The sequence below is a fragment of the Cyclopterus lumpus genome, chromosome 24, assembly GCF_009769545.1.
Source record: "Cyclopterus lumpus isolate fCycLum1 chromosome 24, fCycLum1.pri, whole genome shotgun sequence".
Lineage (NCBI taxonomy): Eukaryota > Metazoa > Chordata > Actinopteri > Perciformes > Cyclopteridae > Cyclopterus > Cyclopterus lumpus.
In genome coordinates this window covers 3,401,577-3,424,441 of record NC_046989.1, presented here as the reverse complement: position 1 = coordinate 3,424,441, position 22,865 = coordinate 3,401,577, and the positions used below count along the sequence as shown (strand labels likewise).

Here is a 22,865-nt window from a genome sequence, read left to right as displayed (position 1 = left end):
AGTTTGCAGAGTATCCCAGCATGCATTGCGTTGAAGGCAGAAAGCCCCCTGGAGTGAGTTTAGAGCACTAAAAGTGCCCTTTGGCTGCCTCTCATGTATCTGCTTGCCTGTTTTTGTTGTTTCAGACTGACCTTTGACTCTGGAGGAGCGAGAGTTGTCTCCCTGGGAGTGATTCCAGGGAGGGAGGGAGGGAGGAGGGGAGTGGCCGGCCGGGGTCCGGGGATGAACATGGAAAGCTTCCCAGGGGGTAGCGCCTCGGGACCCAACGCCACAAACTGCTCCGTCCCACCAGGTGGCGGCGGCGGCGGCCCGCGGGCGGTCCCGTTCACAGACGGCGCGGCGGCGACGGTGGTCGTCCTCGGCCTCCTCACCCTCCTCACCGCGCTGATCAACGCCGCCGTCATCGGCGCCATCTGCACCACCAAGAAGCTGCACCTGCCCGCCAACTACCTCATCTGCTCCCTGGCCGTCACCGACTTCCTGGTGGCGCTCCTCGTGATGCCCGTCAGCATCCTCTACATGACCACGGAGACGTGGACCCTGGGCCAGGTGGTGTGCGAGCTGTGGCTGAGCGTGGACATGACCTGCTGCACCTGCTCCATCCTGCACCTGTGCGTCATCGCCCTGGACCGCTACTGGGCCATCACCAAGGCCATCGAGTACGCTAGCAAGAGGTCGGCCCGCCGCGCCGCCGTCATGGTGGGGATAGTCTGGGTCCTCTCCGTCTTCATATCCATGCCGCCCTTGTTCTGGAGGCAGAGGCCCGGCAGAGGCGGCGGCCTCCAACAGTGCATCATAGAGCACGATCACTTGGGCTACACCATCTACTCCACCGTCGGGGCGTTTTACATCCCCATGATCGTCATCCTCGTCTTGTACTACAGGATTTACAACGCCGCGAAAACGCTGTACCAGAAGCGCGGCTCCTCTCGGCACCTGAGCGGCCGCAGCACGGGCAGCCAGAACTCGGTGGACCGCTGCCGGCTGGACCACTGCCGGGTCTCCCACACGTTCTGCGCGTCCGACGTGTCCAACTCGGATCCCGCGCCGACTCCCGACAAACTCGAGACGGCGGACGGGCAGAATGAGAAGAACCAGATATGCACCTCGCGCGAGAGGAAAGCGGCTCGGATCCTCGGCCTCATCCTCGGGGCCTTCATCGTCTGCTGGCTGCCGTTCTTCCTGAAGGAGGTCCTGGTGGGCCTGCGGGTGGTGCAGCCTTCGCCGCTGGTCTCGGACTTCCTGACTTGGCTGGGCTACGTCAACTCCCTGGTCAACCCCTTGCTGTACACCAGCTTCAATGACGATTTCAAGCTGGCTTTCAAAAAGCTACTCAGGAGAAAAGAGCATGCGTAGGTTTGAGTTTTGAAAACAGACCAGAGGGAATGTAAACACCTTTTTAAAGTCTGTGATGTTGTGCTTTTCAAGTAAAAGAAGTTACATCTCAACAAACAATGCATTGCGTGTTTTTCTCAATAAATAGTGATTTATAACTAATGTTCTATATATATATATATGTGTGTGTGTATATGTAAGTATGTATGTGTATACATATTAAATATGTATGTGTATATATATTTATAGTATATATATATACACATATATAAATGTATGTATATATAAACATATATATATATATATATATTTATATATGTGTATGTATGTACACTATGTATACTTTATAGTATATGTATATACTGTATATATAAATATGTATATATATATACACAATATAAATACACAATACATATATATATATAAATATGGGATATTTGGAACAAAGCACAATTTAAAATATATATATATATATACAAACATATATATAAATATATGTATGTATATATATATATATATATATATATATATATAACTTGCGTATATATTGTGTATTATCTCTGTGTAATTGTATCTTTATTCATTTATTTGTTTGTATATATTTAAATACTTTATATACAGAAGCACATAGTTAAGAAAGTTGTCTAAATTCAGGACAATATATAGATATATATATATATATTTCTGCAGGCCAGTAGGGGAAAGGAACAAGTCCTGTCATCCTCCAGCGCTGCTGGACACCGATCCGGATGTGACCTGCGCAGTCGTTCTGCGCCGCTACGTCAGCGTCGCCTCGCGCCGGCGTAACGTTACGTAACGTTACGTAGCTACGCTGCAGTGGTACGCGCTGGAGCTGGGTGTGAAGATGGCGGACGAGGAGGCCGAGCAGGACCTATGTCCTGAGAACGGTGTCAGTGAAACGATCGGGGAACTCAGACAACGGTTGCAAGAGCTGCAAGAAGCCGTGGTTCGAGAGGGCGGCGACCCCGAAACCGAATCCTCCTCCCGGTACTGCCAGGAGTTCTGCGGGGTGAGTTATCTCCACACATCCACCCCCCTCCACCCCCCACATATTTAACGGGAGCTAACGACACCATAACCTAGCTGCTAGCTTGGCTAGCTCGTAGCTGCGCCTGCAGGAGGGGACGTTGTGTTATTTACGTTCAGAAAATACTTTACGTGCGCAGCTTTACGTCACTGGCCGGTACCGGCGGACTGATACCGGCACGTTCCCGTGTCGCGTCCTCTTTAATTATCCCCCGAAATCAGCGGAACCGGTTCCTACCTGCGGCTAGCCAAACGTTAGCTCCCAGCCGTGTAATGTTTGGCTACATGCGCGTGCACGCGAGAATAATTTCCCTGATTGTGCACGGGGTTATCAAACCGAGTTGCTCCTGCATTTGTAATGTTTTGTGTGTGTGTGTGTGTGTGTCTGTGTGTTGGAGACACCGCAGTCAACAACAATAACAACAACAACATGTCGTTTTAAAGTTCACTTATTGAGATTTTACTGGAGATCAACACGGATTTGTTTTTCGTCCTTCGCCGTGGTTTTTTTTTTTTCTTTCTGCTGTGTACGTGCAAAATAGAACGCACGCTTTTTATTTATATATATATATATATCTTATCCTATCCTAATAGTTGCATTACTAAAACAATGGAGCCAGGAGTGCAGCCGGTCGCCCTCGGGCTGCTGCACGTTGCTCATTAGGAAGCCATCTGCACGCATCGGTTGTTTTAAAGATGTGATTTGCGTGTTCAGGGCATTTATGAGAGGATGGGGAGGGCGGATCTGCACCAAGCATCCAGATGCCCGTGTCTTGGTCAGCGGGATTTGATGCCCTCTGTCTCCAAAGTGATGCATTATGCACAAAAACATCATTATTAAAACAATGCATTCACAAAGTCTCTTATTGGGAAGAATCGGACATATTGGATAAGAATTCTGGACCGAATTAGCACGTCAAGGACATAAAATGTCCAGTCTTTTTTGCGTAAAAAAGGTGATTCATGTGCACGTGGTGTTGCATCTAGTTTTATTGTTGTATTATACGTAATAGTAATATGTATGCATGTTGTGAGAATGCCCCATAATCAACAATTTATTCATTTGCAGAGAAAGAGAGAGAGATTATCACTCGCAAAATACGAGATTAAAATAAAAGGACACGTTTTTTTTTTTGTATTTTGAGGCAACAGACACACTTTTTTTTTTTTTTTTAAAAGCTGGTGTTTTTATTCTGGGCATTTCTAACAAAATGTTAGTTTTTTTTTTTAAAGCATAATTGTTGTGGTTATAAATGGCCGAAACATGCCATCTATTGCTTAGAGAACAGTAACTTCTCCAGGTGACCCGTGCCGTATCGATGGCGGTCATGTTTGTCGAGGCTTTAGTCATAAGGAGGGGAAGTGTGCATGAAGTCGTCTCCTAGGCTCCTTGCACACTTCAGAATTCTGCAGCGGGGTGAAGTTACACTGAAGTTGATGAGCTTAACTTATTGATATTATGAGAATGGGACAGCGGATATTGCTGAGAAAAGATCACCTGTCTTTTTATTTATTGTTTTTCCCTTTTTTTCCCCGACAATTTCAACTGACTTGCTAACGGAACTAAGACGTCGGGAGAAAAAAAAAAATCTCCAGGCTCCGTCGCCTGTCCTCTTGTGTGCCTTCGCGGCGTGAGATTAGTAAACGTTATGGATGTGATTTTGATTGTGATATTAAAAGATAAGATATAAGAATAGAAACACCCCGCCCAAAAACCCTTGTTTGCGCAATCTTACGCCGTCACGACTTTACAGAGCGGAGCGCCACTCTTTTCATTCCCTCGTGGCAGACACCTGTGTGGGTTTAATCCCGGTTATTTTTTAGTGAAATCAGTTTGTGTACGCGTGTCTTTGATGGAGAAACAATACTCAATGATTGAGTATTCTCAGCCACGGCTGTTAGAACCTAAATAATGAGCTGTTGGAAAAGAGTAATCATTCTGTTGAGTTGGGCAAATAAAAGCAGCGGTCCGTTTTTACCTTTTTTCTTTTTCGGGGGATGTTTTTTTTTTTTTATTCCACCATATCCGAGACTTCAGTGGCTCAACTGGTGTTAATGGTAACGGTCCTCGTTCACCACTGAGTCTTACTTCCTTTTCCCGACGGCTCCGCGTGATGATCCTCTTTTTGAAAACGTCCGATATTATTTCTCCTTTTTTTAAAAAAAAAAAAAAAAAAAAAAAAATCTTATAGACGTTTGTTTCTCATTTCCTTTCAAAACAATAACAACAACCTGCCATCTGGTAAGAAAAACATCCTTCGGGTGACATCAAGTTTTTAAAAGAGGACACCGGGGACCGACCGAGACCCCCGGGTCCTCGGTCCGGACCGCGAGGGGTGCCTGTTGGCTCGGACCTCGAGCGAGGTTTTAAAAACAAGTTACAGTTGTTCTGAAACTTGTCCGTGAAGGGCAGCGAGGAATTTGTCTGCATAAATGTCTGTGCGACATATTTGAACAGTTTCCTTCAGAGATTCCTTTGTTTTTTATGCAGTGAAGATGCACATCTTACAGTTAATTTTACAATGTGCAATGTTATTTTTGTTGACCAATAAATCTTTTATATTACTTTTCTTTTTTAGTTTCCATTAGGCGCCCGTGTTGGTATTTCTTCTTATACACTTTGAATTTGTACTCTTGTATTTATTAATCTTTGTTGTTGTACTTTTCTATTTTTAATTTATTTTACTGTACTCTTATTGTGTTTATATTTTTGCAATGGTGTCAGAATTTTTACACATAATAATTGTTATTCCTTGTTAATATATATTTATATATATTTTTTTCCATTATTAATCTTTAATGAAACTCTGCCGCAATAATGTCCTTCGATATTAAATATCCGTATCTTTAAAAAAATTCCGCAACAACATTATACGAATAGTTTCTTCTGAAAGGCACTAACTATACTTTGCAATGGTTTGCTTTGTCATTTTAATTTAAGTTTAAGTTTGTTCTCGTATGTCTCGGATGCTTAAAGCCGGAAACTTAAGTTGTGTTATGAAGGAATTCTTCCATTTTTGTGAAGGAAAAAAAAAAAAGAAACTGCATGTTTTATACTTAAAAACATAAACATCCTAAAAATGTGGCGTATGTTGTTGTTGTTGTTTTACCTCGAGCCCCGTCTGACTGAGCTTACCACCTTGGAGTACTTGCCACTAACGATACGAGTACTTTATACTACGATCGCGGGATATCACGATATCTTTTGATGCAGACATTTTTAACATATGTTGTGTTTTCCTGCTGCAGACCGAGCTCTTGGCATTAGGGATGAAAATACTTTAAACCCCAGAGGAGCCGCAGTATGTCGCCGACTTCACTTTAGTCCCCAGCTGACCGTCATAAACGCACCCGTAGACCTCTGCTTTTTAAAGCTCTGTAAATAAACAAGTCAAGTATTGCATGTGTCCACGTTTGAGATTACAGAGAATAACATCTGTGAAGAGTGTGTGTGTGTGTGTGTGTGTTTTATCTTTTTGAGCATAAATCGGTCAACATGATTACGGCCTGCAAAGCGGTTAATAAGTAACCTCCCCACCTCCCGGGGTTGGCTGCAGGCGAGGCCTCGGTAGCAGCCTGCTGTATTCCAAGGGCTCCTTTTTAAACTCCTTTATGATTGCTGACCAGGCAAAAAGGTTATTTAATTACCAGATGACGGCAATTCATGGAGGAATTGTGACGCGAATGCTGGATGTCAAAACGCTGCATTGTGGGCTTTTTAAATGTTGAATAACACCAATAACGTGTATATATATTTTCTTTTTTAATACTTATATATAAGTATAGATACTTATATATATTTGTATTTATATATGAGTATAAAGTATGTGTGTGTGTATGTATATATATATATATATATATATATATATATATATGTATATGTGTGTGTGTATATGTATATATATATATATATATATGTTATTTGTGTTTTATTTATATTTATTTCTGTGTGTGTATACTTTGTGCTTTGCTTGCTTCAAACTTTGACTAAAACTTGTAATGTTTGAAAGATTTGGAATACATAAATATATATATTTTTTCTTATTAATTTATATTTGTTAAATCTAATGCTAAACTGCATTGCGTGCTTAAAAAGTTAAACAAAAATAATACCCACATTGTCCACGGTTGTATGAAGCAAACGTATAAAAGACGTGGAACATTTTAAGGTTTGAATGCAGCACGAATCCGATTTTTTATTTTTTTTTAAGACTCATAAATGCAACATGAATATTTCCAACATTTATAATGCATTTAATTTTATATAGCGCTTTTTTCGTGGCACTCAAAGACACTTTACATAACATTATTATAATTATGTTACCGGGCTGAACTCTTTGTTTCTTTACATGACGCCCGTTTCTTTGTCCATTCAGCTTGTGCTCGATTCCCAGACTTCTGGTAGAAAGTTGTGAGTGCAAACAGAATCTCTTTGAGTTGTTGTTTACTAAGTGAGCGACCTTGGATCTCTCTCTCTCTCTCTCTCTCTCTAGACTCTGCTGGAGTATGCGGGCCGCTGGAAGATCGGGGAAGAGCCTCTGGCGCTGGTGGAAGTGTACATCGTGGCGCTGCTGAGCTACGCCCAGGCGTCGCCATCCCTCTCGCTGCAGTGTGAAAACGTTCCTCTGGTGGTCGAGAGGCTCTCGACGTGAGTACCCCCTAAAGATGGGACCAATCATCATTACGCTGGATGCAACTCTTGTTTTCAAGCGCTGAATTATATCTTTCTTTTGTTCATTCTATCAAGAGGGTTTGTTGATTTTCCCCTTTTTTCTTTTTTCTCACGCAGGAGTTTTGTGGAGCTTTTGCTCTCGCTGAAGACGGACGTTCCAGACGGCTTGTGGAAAGAATTCAAGTCGTGCGTGCAGGTAAAGTCGAGGATTTTTATTCATTTAGACTATAAAAATATCATGAAAATTAAAGTTCTGCACCCCCAAGACAAAAGCACTGCCCCACAACAGAAAAAAAAAGGATTTATACAGTTAAGAGCTTTTAACTAATTACGTTTCCATAAACTCGTCTTTTAATTTGTAATTGGATGCCTTTTCTCATTGATGTTCCCCCGCTCGTGTTCAGTTTGCTTACAGTAAGCTGCAGGAGAACCGCATCACCCAGCTGTCCCAGCTCTCCGCTTTGGGCCAGTATGACGGCGTGTGGACCAACAGAGTCCTGCAGGGCCTCCTCCTGTCCGACGAAAACCTCCAGACCCAACAAGGTGAGCCGGGTTTCACGTTCCGAGACGCATCGAGCGTCTCAAATTTACGGAGTTGTTCAGCATTTAAGAACTGGGATAATGTGTCATTTTCAAGAAAAACAACTATAATAAGGACACTTCTTCTAATTGTGTCTGCTTCAGCGTAACATACATCTGCAAATGGTCACTCGGGTTCCGGTTGGGAGCCAAACATCACACATTGACAAGAAACGCATCATTAAATGGAATATCCAGGGTTATTATGGGGTTTGTTTTGTTAGAATGACATCAATTCATGGACATTCTTTTCAGCTGAGAGGTAGACAGAAGATCGGTTAAGGTCACTTTTTTACAAGCAGGTTCAGATGACGGTACATTATTAATTTCAGTGTTTCACTCGCTGCAGGGGGGGAGGGGGAGGATGAATGTCAATTTAAATGTCATGTTTCTGTAAGAATAAAAACAAATGTCTGGTGCATTTATTCACAAAGTACAATTCTGGAGGCGAGCGCCTCTTAAAGTGTATAAAACAAAGTCAATGGAGGATTTTATTTCCCCGTTACTTTAAAAAAAAAAAAATATATATATATATATATATACACGTTATTGGTGTTATTCAACATTTAAAAAGCCCACAATGCAGCTTATATTTAAATATATGCACGTACTCTTTTGTTTACACAATTCACAACAATCTTGAGAATATGCGGGACTTGTTAACGTTCCCCTTGTTGTTGTTGTTTTGTTTTTTTCCAGTGGAGGAGTTCCTGGTGCAGGAGGGACAGGGCCTGCTGGAGATGAGGGTGAGCCAGATGATGAAGGGCAACCAGATGGGGAAGGCCGCGCTGCTGGCCAAGGTGTGCTCCGAGTGTCACGCCTTCCAAGGGAAGGGGCTTTTCAGGCAGATGTACCTGGTGTGTCTCTGTGCGACCTCGGAACAGGACCAGCTGATGGACGAGGTCAGTGCAGCTCGATAGTTGTAATCGCACCGAAAAGACCTCGTGTTTGTTTTGTTTATGTGTTACTGAATGTACAGGGTGTTCCTGTAGTACCCTTTCTCTGCCACAAGATGGCAGCCTACACCTAAAAGCAATTTGTGAGAGTGCAAACGTTGGAGGCAACTAGGGTGCCTTTTTATTCCTTTTATAAATATTACATGATGAAGCTTGTGGGTTTCTCACTGTACACTCTCCCCATCGATCTGTGCAGCTTTCGAAGGAGGATTGCCGTGACGTGTTGGAGATGATCTGCAACCTCGAGTCGGACGGAGACGAGAGGGCAGCGTTCAGCTTGTGCTCGGCCTTCCTGACCCGACAGCTTCTCCAAGGGGACACATACTGCGCTTGGTAAGAAATCACAAGACGCCCAATTTGATCTGTGTGTTTCTTTGTTGTATGGCGGGAGGAGAAGAACTATCCTTGATCCTGCAAAACCAAATAACAGTGATTCTTTGATAAATATATATATATATATATATTTTTTTTTTTTTTGATTATAATCATTCATTTATATATGTGTGTGTATGTGTATGTATATGTATATGTATATATATATATATTTATTATTATTATATTTGTTGTTATATTAAAATATATTTTTTATTATAATCATTCATTTATATATATATATATATATATATATATATATATATATATATATATATATATATATATATGTATTATTATTATATTTGTTATATTAAAATATATATATATTTATTATTATTACATTTTTTTGTTATATTAAAATATATATAAATGATTATAATAGAGACTAATCTAGTGTGAGGAAAAGACAAAAGTTTAATACAGATTTGGTCTGCATATGTTCATTCAGCATCATATTGGATCACTTCCCCATAATCAGTGTGTAGTGTTAATGCACACTGTCCCTGACTGACAACGCTCTTTTCTTCCGTGTTTGTGTTGTTGTGAGTAATTAGAGGCTGATGGTCAGTATGAGCGTGAATAGATGGATCAATACATATCAAGACTAATGCATGAATTCCCTCTCTTCACCCCAGGGAGCTCACTCTGTTTTGGAGCAAGCTGTTGAAGAGATTGGAGCCATCGGAGCAAGCCTTCCTCGACAGATGCCACCGGATGTCTTTACTTTCCAAAACCGTGTACCACATCCTGTTCCTCATCAAGGTCATCCAATCAGAGGTCAGTAAAAAGTCAGCTGATGTGTTGTTATCGAGCTGTGGGCAAAGTTATTATCACTTCATAGTTTTTTTTTCAATGTTTTTTTTACGTAAAGCAATCTTTTTTTAGTATCAAAACTTACTGCACTCACTTTTCTTTTTGTACTCTGTGTGTTTGGCAGCTCAAACTTATTATTCTTTTCTTTTCTTTATTTTTCCATAGATTGACAGCGTTGGACTGCCGGTGTGCATCGAAATGTGCATAAGGGCTCTGCGAATGGACTCGAACGATGGAACCACCAAGGCCACTGTTTGTAAAACCATTTCCTGCTTGCTCCCCACTGACCTGGAGGTCAAGCGAGCCTGCCAGCTGACGGAGTTCCTCCTGGAGCCCACGGTGGATTCCTACTACGCCGTGGAGACTCTTTACAATGAGCCGGATCAGAAACTAGAGGAGGAGAATATGCCCGTTCCCAACTCCCTGCGCTGCGAGCTCCTGCTGGTTTTTAAAACCCAGTGGCCTTTCGACCCAGAGTTCTGGGACTGGAAAACGCTGAAGCGCCACTGTCTCGCGCTGATGGGCGAAGAAGCTTCGATCGTGTCATCCATCGACCTGCTGAATGACACCGAGGACCCCGAGGAGGAGGAAGACTTCCTCGGTCAGGAGGGGTCGAGGAATATGTTGGACCACGCCGTCAGCGGCACCTACGAACTAAACGACATCACCGACAGGAGGCAGAAGAACAGAGAGATGAAGAAACTGAGAGAGAAAGGGTTCATATCTTCCAGGTTCAGGAACTGGCAGGCGTACATGCAGTACTGCGTGCTGTGCGACAAAGAGTTTCTCGGCCACCGGATTGTACGCCACGCGCAGACACACCTGATAGACGGCGTGTACAGCTGCCCGATATGTACCCAATCCTTTACCTCGAAGGAAACGTTGCTCCCCCACGTGACGTCGCACGTCAAACAGTCGTGCAAGGAACGGCTGACCGCCATGAAATCAAACAAGAAGTTGTCCAATCCCAAAACGTCCGCCCTTGCCGTCGCGGCGCTGAAGTCCAAGACGGAAAACAAAGTTCACGAAAACGGCGGCTCCTTCAGTCAGAACGGGGGGCTGAGTTGCAACGAACCGACCAAGGTGTCGAGGTTCAATACGGACAACGGGGAGGACAACATGTGCCCGGTGGGGAAATGCAGACGGAGCTTCAAGTTCTTCAGGAATCTCGTCGCGCACGTCAAAGCTCACGGGGACAACGAGGAGGCCAAGACGTTCCTTGAAATGCAGAGCAAAAAGGTCGTCTGCCAGTACTGCCGCCGCCACTTTGTCAACGTCACCCACCTGAACGATCATTTGCAGGTGCACTGCGGCGCCAGGCCGTACATATGCATACAGTTGAACTGCCGGGCGAGCTTCCTGTCCAACACTGAACTCTTAATACACAGGAGGACGCATTCGGTTTTTAAGGCCAGGTGCATGTTTCCGAACTGTGGCACGATCTTCCACGAGGCCTTCAAACTCTACGACCACGAGGCGCAGCATTACAAAACGTTCACCTGCAAAATCGTGGACTGCGGGAAGGTTTTCCACTCGCTGCACCAGTTGGATTTGCACCAGGAAGGGCACGCCGATCCGGAGGAGGAAAGCCCGTCGTCCGAACAGATCTCGCAGAATATGCAGCCCGGCCCCTCACTCATCGAACAAATGCTATCCACCCACACTCCGATCAAGCAAGAGAGTTCCCAAGAGGACTGGAAACCTGAGAGTGCTGGTAATTTAAATAATGCGAGGCTGCCGGTGTCCATCGAGAGCTTACTGAAACCCTTACCCGTGGAACCCTTCGAACAATACCGGGTCAAATCGGAACCACTAAACGCGCCTTGCTCCGCCGCCAGGCAGACGCAGGATTTGAATCATTCTGTTATTCAACCTGCTAATTCCCACTTCCCCGATCCCAGTGAACCCCGACGTGTTTCAGGTGGTCATTGTTTTGATAATATGCGACCACCCCAACAGAATCAACCGGCAAATCCATTTGAAGCTAATTTGGGTAACGTGTCACGTAACTGTATTACCGGCGTCTCGCACGTCCGGCCGCAAATGTTCCCCTGCAGTTTAAACACCGGGACGACGGGTTACAATTCCGACTGCATCTCGCCGTTGCCGGGGCCGCAAGGGCCGATGTGCAGCAGCAACCCGTTGACGTTACCGTCCCCACAGAACTCCGCGGAGCCGGCAATGTCGCAACCGCTTCCCCCGACGGTAACCCCTCAGCCGCTCGCCGGGAACCGATCAGAGATCTCTGCGGCGGCCGCGACGAGTGCCGGCCCCCCGCCGGGTCACCGGGAGCGATTTCACTGTCCATTCGAGACGTGTCCGAGGCACTACAGCTCCTCCAGAAGCGTGTCCAAGCACATGAAAACGTCCCACTGCGAATTCTACGAACAGTGGAAAGTTGCTCGGACTAAAATCAGGATCACCTACGCTCCGGCGCCGAGCACTTCGTCCGTCGGGCATCTCGGTTCTGCCGCCTCAGTTCAGAACCAGCCGGCTGGCAGAGTACCAGTTCACGGAGTTCAGAGGCAGAACGTTATCCAATCGCCTCCTTATATAAATATGGGCGTGCGGTTAAACTGTTCCGCGCTGCATTCCCATTCCTCGTGTGCCCGCAACAAGAACGCGTCGCTCCTGATGGAAAAGGTTTTAAACCCCATTGTCCTCTCTCAGCTGGGCAGCGACACCACTCCGTTAACGCCGCAGTCCCACGTTTCAGGTAGTCAAAACTGGCACTCGGCCCCGAGAAGCGGACACATTCAAAACTGTGGCTCTTCCCGAGTCTATGCGTCGAACGTACAAGTCGATTCCTTGCAGTCGCCACTCATGGAAAATGGATCCCAGCCAGTTATGCCCTCGTACAAGGGAGCGCCTCAACAAGCAGAAGGCCATATTACACCATATTCGTCACAGATGCAAAGCAGTTTAGTTTCCGGTTGCAGGGCGCCAGAAAAAACTAAATCGATGCAAAGTAATATGCAGCCAACTTTCCCCCCTCCAGACAGTGCAAGCCAAAACATCAACAGCCAACCTCACAAGGGCCCAGTTCTCCCAGAAAACAACCCCGTAAATCAAAAGCCAGCCAGAAAAAGCAAAAGGACCAAATGGCCAGCTATCCTCAGGGACGGCAAATTTGTTTGCTGCAGGTGTTTTAGGCAATTCGACAGTCCCAAATCCCTCGGGGGCCATTTGTCCAAGCGCGTGAGCTGCAAACCGTACGATGAGTCGGAGCTTAACACCGACCTGCCGGCTTCCTTTCTCGACCTTCTCAATTCGGAGCAGACGGTCAACACCGCTCAGCCACAGTCGTCTTATAACCCTTCTGCCGTTTATCAGGAGAAGCCTCATCAGTCGGTCACCAATGGTTCGGTGGCTGTAAAAGATTACCCCGACCCTAATTATTCGCAAGATAATTTGGCGGTATACAGCAACGGGGAGTCAAACGACGACATCCTTAAGCAGATCATGGCGGAGTCCAACCTGTCTGAACTTTTTGTAAACACACCCGCTCCCCAGCCATTGTTCCAAAACCCTTGTGTTCCCTATCTAGCCAGTGAACGCCTGCCAGGGAGCTCCGTCATACAGCACACAGAAAATGTCCAGGTGAAGCAAGAGGACGATTCGTACGTCACGGCCCGTTATTCGCAGCCTGACGTCGGCACGTTTGCCGGGAGTGAGTTTTCTGACCCGCTTCTCTCTCAGATGCTCAAAGAAAACCCTTTCACGGCAAACCACAGTGAGAGGCATCGCTCTATGGCAACCATGCAGGCGCCAGATTCAAACCCGGCGGCGGCGATGACGCGGTTACCCGACAGTCAGTTTAGTGGCAAGAAGGCCGAGGCGCAAAGGACGCCACCGGAGCACGATGTTAAAAAGCGACTGCGGGAGCAGATTTTGTCCGGCGACTTCCAACATGGAAACAGCTTGTGCCATTCAAGCAACGCTGACCCCAATGCCAATTTGCGTGCCACGTCTTTCGTCCCAATGTGCAGTCCCTCCAATAACTACGGGCTTCATCAAATGTTCCGGGATTCAAACACCGACTCGGCAAGTCAAGGACAAGTCCTTCAAGAGAACTGTACAATCATGCCGGGAACCTCTGTCGAAATCGAACGACTTCTGAACACGCGGAGCTTCGCCGGTTTCAGAGAGACTTCCACCCCGCGGCAGGAGGTCCCAAGCTCCACGGGGGTCCCGGCAAACAACGCCGATCTCGAGCCCGGCCAGTTGTCCGCCGGCCAGCAGCGGTGGATGACGGAAATTCAAAGTTCATTCGAAAGGCTAGACTTGGTCAGAGAGACGTCCGAGCAAATGGCCTTACCTGTGAAACAGAGCAACGTTCCCACGCCGAGCCCGACCGTATCCACCAAGAACGCCGTCAAGCCGTTTGTTTGTGAGAACTGCACGTTTTGTTCCGCTTCGGGCGAAGCGCTTTGGAGACACCTCTCCAAAAGTCACAACTACACGCTGGAGATGGTGAACGTGGTTAAGAGAAAGTACGGCCAATACGCTCCCTTCAAGTGTCAAAAATGCGGCAAGAGGTTCACCCGTAACTCAAACCTGCGTGCGCACTACAATTCCATTCACAAATTATTAGCTAAAGAAATCGCAGACTTAGATCTGCAGCGCAGGGAGGCCAAAGCCGCCGCAACCGCCGCCCTTCAGCAAGCGGCTCAGAGCCCGACGCCCACGTCGCTCCAAGACAACGTAAAACACGAATACGCGTCGCAGGCGTTTGTGTCGCTCACTAACGTTGACGTGACCAATCGGAACATCCCAGATGACAATCGCTCCACTGTCATTCAGCCCTCCCTAATCGCTCGCGTGCACAATCAGGCGATGACTCCGCCGGTGCAGGCCCACGCCTCCGCGTCGTCCTTTCATCAACAGTGGTCTCATCAACGAGCATTTGAGAAACAAGTGTCCGTTAATCCCGCCCAGGCCGTGTCTGCCGTTGTGCCGCCGTCTCCCGACGATAAGCCTGCCGTCGATGGGCAGGCGAGCGTCAAGCCGAGCATGGACAATACCAGGAAGGCGAAAGAGAGGAAGCCCCACTCGCGGGGCGCCACCAGTCCGTACAGACCCTACCGCTGCGTTCATCAGGGTTGCGTGGCGGCCTTCACCATCCAGCACAATTTGATCCTCCACTACCGGGCCGTCCACCAGTCGGCTCTGTCGGCGCTGGAGGTGAACAAAGAGCAGGACCAGAGCGACGCATCGGACGAAACGTTGAGCCACAACGAGGACGAGTCGGACGCGGAGCTGCCCCAAATTTCCGAGTTCCGATGCCAAGTCAAAGACTGCTCCCGGGTTTTCCAAGAAGTTCACAACCTTCTGCAGCATTACTTGCAGCTGCACTGTTTCAGCCTCGATAAGATCGGCGGCCTCTTGTCCACCATCAAGCTCGGCAGGTTCGCGTGCAGCCAACAGGGCTGCACGGCCTCCTTCACCGCCTTCTGGAAGTATTTAGCGCACGTCAAAGAGCAGCATAAAGACTTGAAGTTTGCCAAAACTGAACCCTTCAACGGCTCCTTCAAATGCGAAATCGAAGGTTGCGACCGTACGTACGCCACAAAGTCCAATATGCTCAGACATGTCATGAAGAAGCATGAGGAGCTTTACCAGCCCAAGGTGAAGAACGAACAGATCGAAGAAGGGATTAAACAAACCGCAAAGACTTTGCTTTACCAGATCACCAAGACGAGTAACGGGAAGGAAAACATCGAGAGCAATAAAAAGATCCTCCAGAGGCCGAGCGACACGAAGAGAGTGAGCAAGGTGAAAAGCAGCCACTGGACTAAATACGGAAAACCCTCCTTGAAATCCAAAGTGGAGGCGGCGTCCATGTGCACCAAGAGATTCCCCCTTCAATACCCCTGTATGATCAAAGGCTGCGATTCGGTCATGAAATCGGAGCGGAGCATATTGAAGCATTACGTGGGACACGGACTGTCGGAAAAGTACCTGGAGCAGCAAAGGAGCCACTTCATCTTCTGCAAAAAGTTCCCCCGGCAGAAGTGCCGCTCCATCCGAAGCGACGACTCCAAATCGGAGAACACCTCTGACCTGTCGGACAACGAGATGACGTCGGACGCCGGCCTGGAAGGAGGCGCGTACGGCTATTCGAAGCCCGTCCTGCGCAAGAGGGCCTCGGCGAGGTCCCCCGCCACAGTGTTCGAAAGCAAACTGTCCACCGATGAGAATTCGGACGGCTCCGTGGTGATCAAACGCAAGCGGGGACGTCCGCGAAAGCTGGTCGGGAAATCATTGAAGCGCAAGAAAATCCCCCGCACGACCAAAGTGGAAGTGGCCTACAGCCGGGACGACGAATCCGACTCCTCTTGCGCCGCAATAATGCAGGATGAGAACGCGCCGCTGGCCTCTTTCAAACCGATGGGATTCGAAATGTCCTTCTTGAAATTCCTGGAGCAGTCGAATAAGTGTGAGCCCTCGCCGGTGGAGATCGCCGGCGTCCCGGAGACGTGGAGGACGACGGCCAGTCTGAACTCCAGAGACACGTGCGTGCGGTTCAGCAACCGGCAGAACGTGAAATCGCTCAGTAGGGTCAGAATAATAATAGACGGGGCCTTTTCGGGTGTCGCCGACCTTATGTTGAAACAGCTGCAGGACACGCAGCCTGCGGTGGTGTTGTAAAATTTAAAAAAAACAGACTTCTTTTTTTTTTTTTTGCAAAGCAGAACCTCAGGACTAGAATGAGTCAAATCTGCTGCAGACTGATGTCCACTACATGTGAAATATTTTCTACACATTCAGCTATTTAAAAAAAAAAAAAAGAAAAGAAAGATCAAAAAAAGAAAAACAAGTTGTTTTAAATAATCCTGTATTATCTGTACAATTTGTCTTTTTTTTTAAATTTTTTTTTTTCTCATGGAAAAGTATATAGCATGTTTTTATTTATGGACGGTCATAAAAAAGTTCCCTGAACGTTGTTGATGCGACTGATCGACTTTTTGGCGTCTTAATAATCCCTGTGGGACGTAGAGGCGAACGAGACTTTGAAATGGGTTGTGACGTTGTGTGTGTGTGTGTAGCTTGTGATTTTAAGATGTTGATTCTTGTGCGTTGGTTATATAGTCACCCGCTGCCACCAGCAGTCTTATTAAATGAACAGTTTTTTTTACAACCAGCTCGACTTGTTTTTCATCGTTTTCGTTAAGATGCGCTGCAGCTTTGACACAAATGGGCTCTAATCTGCAGAGCGGCATGATTTCTGAACTAGAAAATGAGATGATTTTTGAATTAAATGCTCATCATGCAGAAAGTCATTTTTGAATGTTTCCCAAATTTGTCCTGCAAATCCGTAACGTGCACATTTGTATCTCCCGACATGTTGACCGTTCCCTTCTGTAAACGAAGGTTTACGAAGTGCTCGTGAGCAGCCGGTCATTTAACGCTCTATTCATCTTCTTCGGGGTTAACTGGCAATAAAAAAAAATTGTAAAGGGGTAAAAAAAAAGAACATTCAGTGGTGAAAATAATGACTAATTTATTATTGCAATTAAAAATAAGCAGAATAATTGTAGCATGTGAATAGTATGATTTTAAAATGTTTAATCAGTCACAATTCAAAACACACAAACTTGACGTATACATGAGCTCACCTTTTGATGTTTTTAATGACGTGTTTTGGCGAACGTCTGAGATTTTTGAGTTTGATTACGTTTTGTGACGCCTTGTTTTTTTTATTTTTATTGACGGTTGTCAAAATATCTGCCGCTGAACGTCAAATGTCAGAATTACACTAAGTGTTCACTATTAAAATACTTCACATGACGGATTACAGGTACAATAACATATGATCGTTCATTTCAGACATGCAGTGCTAGTTATGTGATTGGCTGTCAAAGCACCAGCTCTTTTTGTTTTAATTGACAATCTCACAGACACAAATAACTCATAAATATTGACTTCATTTATAACCGGTAAAAACTGCAGTTCATCAGCTCTGCAGCTGCATTAATCACTTAGATATATGTTAAATAGCTTTTTATTGTTGTTTATCATAGCAGGAAAGCACTAGTGTATTGGGAATGATTAAAGTTCTTCGTGAGGGCCAAACTCCAAAAATATACTACATCCCAGATTTCCCATAATGCAATTTTGATTTGATCTCCAGTGTCTGTTAAGCACGCAAAACAACGTAGTGTTTCTTTTACTGAAACCAGATGATCATTATTATTATTGTCTCACTTGACAAAGCTCCTCCAGAGCCACAGAAGACATACAAATGATTAAAAAAAAAAAAAAAAGATTAATATAAATGTGTAATATTGGTAGAAAGCCCCTCTAACCAAGAGGAGGGAGTGTTGAATTTGAAGGGCGCTATTTGGAATTAATTTCTCCAGTTGAACAGCATCCAGTCTGGAGTTTGACCGTCAGTGTTTTGTCTGTTCATTAATATCTATAATTAGTTCTAACTACTAAGACGCAGCTCACTGCATTGTGACACCTGTCGTCAGCAGCGTGTTTAGTCCCCCCCCCGTCCCCCCCCCCCTGAGATGGGAACATGAGCTCTCGGCGTGTCCCGGCCCCTCTAGGACCGGACGGGCTGGTTTCCATCCTCTGTGTTTACTTTGGGCTCGGCCTCGTCGACAATGGGCGCCGGCGACCGGCGTTTGCTGGCGGCCCGCTCCCCGATCGGGACGTACCGCCGCGAGAAACACTTCCACAGGTGCTTCCACACGATGTACGCCAGCTCGGCGAGATTCAGGGCGATGCACAGCACGGAGGTGCAGCCCATGATGTAGAGGAAGATCTTCTTCTCCGTGGCTCTGGCGATGAAGCAGTCCTCCGTGTTGGGACAGGGACTCTCGCTGCAGCGGAGCAGCATGGGCACCTCGAAGCCGTCGTAGATGAAGTAGAACGCTAACAGGAAGCCGGTCTCGAAGGTTATCTTGAAGACCAGGCTGAGGATGTAGGTGCAGAACAGCCCGCCGTCGATGCTCCCTTTGTCCTTGTACAGCTTGCGGTGGTGCTTGGCCTCCCGGTGCTCCCGGTAGCCCACGTGCAGGGCCACCAGCAGGGACGGGGTGGACACCATGATGAGCTGCAGAGCCCAGAGGCGCACCTGCGAGATGGGGAAGAAGTGGTCGAAGCAGGCGTTCTCGCAGCCGGGCTGCCGGGTGTTGCACACGAAATCCTTCTGCTCGTCCTTCCACACCTGCTCGGCCGCCGCCACGTACACCAGGATCCTGAAGAGGAAGACCACGGAGAGCCAGATGCGCCCGATCACAGTGGAGTACTTGTTCACCCCACTGAGGATGTTCTCCAGAAAGCCCCAGTTCATCTTCCTCTGAGTCTTCTGTCAGGGAATACACAAACAGTTGAAATTAAATATATACCACAGCAGGGGATATATATTTATATTAATCTATATATTTATGTGTATTTATTTATATAAATATATATATATATATATATATATATATATATATATATCTCATCCTTCCTGGAAGCCATTGATTTATATTATAATTAATTACATTATCAAAAGCCGATTCAACCTATTTGTCATATAGCTTACTAATCCATCACTCTTACCACACATGAGGTGTGCAGGTTGTTTTGTTGCTTTATGACGCATCCTTCTTTATTCTCACTTCTTACATAAATGTTTCCCGTGTGACAACAACGGTGCTGAAATTAAACTCCTTATCACGGTCACGTGATCTGGTATCTGATATGGATATTTATTGATCTTCAACGTTGACGAATTTCATGGTGTAAAGGTCCCCTGTGAATTATACCATCAAATGAACTGCTGCGCTCAATAGGAAACAAATATGTATACATATACACTGTAAAACATCCCAGTCCTAGTTAGTTACTACTTCTCTTTAACTCAAAGAGTTCTGACAAGTTTTAGATTTTGAACTCAAGTTTTAAAAAGACGTTTTGAGATTTATTAGTGTTCGATTGAACTGCGATGTTGGAGATTTGGGGAAACTGTCTTTTTTTAAATCATAATCGACTGGTTAAACACTGCAGATGAGTCATGTACTTAAATTCGAAGCCATTGATTTAGAATCGCAATAAAAATATAGGCGTTTTGTGGTAAACAAGAAAAGGACTATTTCCACCGGCGGAGGGAGTCTATTAACCGAACAACTGGCAGTGATTCGAGGCGCAGTGATTCGCCGTTACTTTCTGGCCGCAACAAGTAGAGCCGCAACACAGCGCCATCTTTTTTTCAGCCCACGAAAGGTGAGTTTAAACTATGACTTTACGTATTTTTCATAATTAATATCGTTGTGTGACCTTAGTAATGTAACAGTCTTGCTTTTTAATGGCGTGGAGAAGCTAACTTTGTAGTTTTAAAGTTTTGTTAGCTAGCTAGCTAACGTTAGCTTAACAATTTCTCCTTTATCCGTCCTGCTGTTGATAAAAAAAAATATATAACCACATGATTCATTTTTTGACTACAATATATATATATATATATATATATATATATATATAGTGTATATATATATATAATTTTAATATATATAATTTTTAAATATATTTATATATATATAAATATACATACACGCATATATACACGTATGTATGTGTATATATATATATGACATATATTATATATATTTATTATATATATATAATTTGTTTAAATATATTTATATATATATAAATACACGCATATATACACATATGTATGTATATATATATATATATGACACATATTATATATATATTTATTATATATATCTAATTTTTTGAAATATATTTATATATATAAATATACATACACACATATATATATGTATATATATATATATATATATATATATATATATATATATATATATATATATATATATATATATATATATATATATATATATATATCTCAATGACTTTGAAGCATCCGACATTTTACCATTGTTTGTTTGGATAATGTGTGTGTGGTTCTCTGTGTGATGACTGAAATAACAATTCGGCAGCTGTAAGAGCGCAAAGCAGGTGAGGCCGGTTTTATAATTTAATTCACATCTCATATCAACTCTTTAATACTAAAAGGCAAAAATACATTTTAAAAAAAAAGAAAGAGATGAACTCACCGGCGGTGCCTTTCTCCTCTCGTGTAACGGCAGGTTTCGTCTGCTCGTCCTCGGCTTGTCTGCACACCTGCGGGGGCCACACCTTTACCCAACCACACTCAAAGCAAACACACAGCTGTCACACGATATCCGCTGCACGTCTCTCTCTCTCTCGCTCTCACACACACTTTCTGTTTTGTTTTTAATCAGAGATAAAAAATAAAAAAAGGTTTATTGCCAATTACAAGAAACGAGGGACCAGGAGGTCTTGCTTCTTTGAAATCCAGTGTTGCAGGTAAGAAGAGAGGTGTGTTTGTGTTTGTGTGTGCGTGTGTGTGTGTGTGTGTGTGCAGAGACAACAACCTTCACCATGGAGCCTTCCAATGCAAATAAAACCTGCTGTTGGCTTGGTGTGGGGGAGGAGAACACACTCTCTCTCTGTGTGTGTGTGTATATATTCTCCCACCTGGACTGACTCATCTAATCTTGATGAGGGTCGGATGTCTCTGCTGATGAATATTACATGTCACCTCGGGTCGTCTGCGTCTTCCTGGTCTCTTAAATGTCAGTTTGCCCTAAACTCTTAAAACCCTATCGGTCTGCTTTCATGAGGGTTCATATAATCTTCATTTGTGGCTGTTGTGCAAATCTAGAATTGGATCAATTAACAGGAGACTTCTTGCAGGACGCTATTTCAACCACTGGGGGGCGCCGTTTTCACCTTTTTTAAATACTAATTTTGAAGTGAGGTGGGTACGAAAACCAAATAATCTGAACTCCCCTTCTGTGTAATAAAGTGGGGTCACCCTTTTTTTAATTTTAGGTACATGTCGCAAAACTCCGGATGTTCAGTAAAGCGTCAACACTCCTTTTTAACTTTTGTTTTAATTTAACTTTTATTATAATTTCTTGTAGTTTGAGTGCTTCGGGTTTGTTGAAACACGGCCAACGAGGCAAATAAAATCACACAAATATATTAGTACAAAAGTTAAATGTAATAAAATATGTGATTAAAAAACAATAATGATAAAGAAAGGAGAATGCATTTTTTATTAGATTTTTTTCTGCTTCTTCTTCTGCTTGACTTGAATGTTTTTAGTTTTATCTGATTTTAGGGTTTACTTTTTCCTCCTTTTTTGCATAAAACACCTTCATGACAAGACAAAATGTCTGATATTCAAATTCAAGATTTGTCAATAATTATTAATAATTAGCAACTCGTAACTTAAGTTTTTTAAATGTTTAACTCTTTGGGGTCTACGGTAATTCTCTCAATTTTACTCATCTTAAATTCACCTTTATGTGCATATTTAAATGTGAAAAACAGAAAACGGAGCTGCGCAGTCCTTGTGGATAATGAAGCTGCTGGTGTCCAGAAAATTATATAAAATAAGAAAAGGTTTCTGTACCAGCAGTGTCGCGTTAAGCAGAGTTACTCTGAGGCGTTCAGCAGGTGGTTGTTCCCTCTTTTCCAATTGTTCTGCTGATCCAGGATCTGTGTATTCAACTGGATCACCTTCCTCTGAAGCGCGTTGAACCTGTAGTTTCAGGTCCAGTTCTTTGGCTGTCTTGTCTTTCAGAGCTGGTTTTCTGAGCGTCTCCAAGACGGATCCTCCTCTTCCTCCTCTTCCTCCTCGCAGAGATCAAGGATTTTGATGATGATTTGTCGGCGTTTCCGCGATGTCGATAATTCATCGATGATTTGTTGCCGTACGCAGACTGAACGGCAGTAACAACTGAGGATCGGCAGCCTCGTTACCCTGGGGATTTCATATAAATATATATTTTAAATATATATATATATATATATTTAAATATATATATATATATATATATATTTTTTTTTTTAAATATATATATATATATATATTTAAATATATATATATTTAAAATATATATTTATATCTTTTTATATATATATATATATATATATATAAAATATATATACATATATATTATACCTGCAAAGCATTTTATCAAGAAGTTTAAGAGATATTTACTTTATGAACATGTTATATTTTGTGCCATGTG

General features: G+C 44.2%; 3 protein-coding genes across 3 annotated transcripts; 2 read left to right on the top strand and 1 right to left on the bottom strand.

The window, feature by feature from the left end:
- The first annotated feature begins 222 nt into the window (after positions 1–222).
- On the top strand, positions 223–1,382 carry LOC117727461 (5-hydroxytryptamine receptor 1E). The gene has a single exon (XM_034527790.1). It carries the CDS (start codon positions 223–225, stop codon positions 1,354–1,356), a length of 1,134 nt encoding a protein of 377 aa, XP_034383681.1. The 3' UTR covers positions 1,357–1,382.
- Positions 1,383–2,175: 793 nt separating this feature from the next.
- Positions 2,176–17,060, top strand: znf292b (zinc finger protein 292b). Its single transcript, XM_034527365.1, has 8 exons — positions 2,176–2,365; positions 6,876–7,030; positions 7,172–7,250; positions 7,459–7,597; positions 8,333–8,535; positions 8,786–8,922; positions 9,600–9,741; positions 9,943–17,060. Exons 1-8 carry the CDS (start codon positions 2,201–2,203, stop codon positions 16,426–16,428), a joined length of 7,506 nt encoding a protein of 2,501 aa, XP_034383256.1. The 5' UTR covers positions 2,176–2,200; the 3' UTR covers positions 16,429–17,060.
- Positions 17,061–18,317: 1,257 nt separating this feature from the next.
- On the bottom strand, positions 18,318–20,921 carry cx28.8 (connexin 28.8). The gene is made up of 2 exons (XM_034527366.1): positions 20,856–20,921; positions 18,318–19,096 (listed from the first exon to the last, which is right to left on the bottom strand). Exon 2 carries the CDS (start codon positions 19,079–19,081, stop codon positions 18,329–18,331), a length of 753 nt encoding a protein of 250 aa, XP_034383257.1. The 5' UTR covers positions 19,082–19,096; positions 20,856–20,921; the 3' UTR covers positions 18,318–18,328.
- Between the last annotated feature and the right edge of the window lie 1,944 nt (positions 20,922–22,865).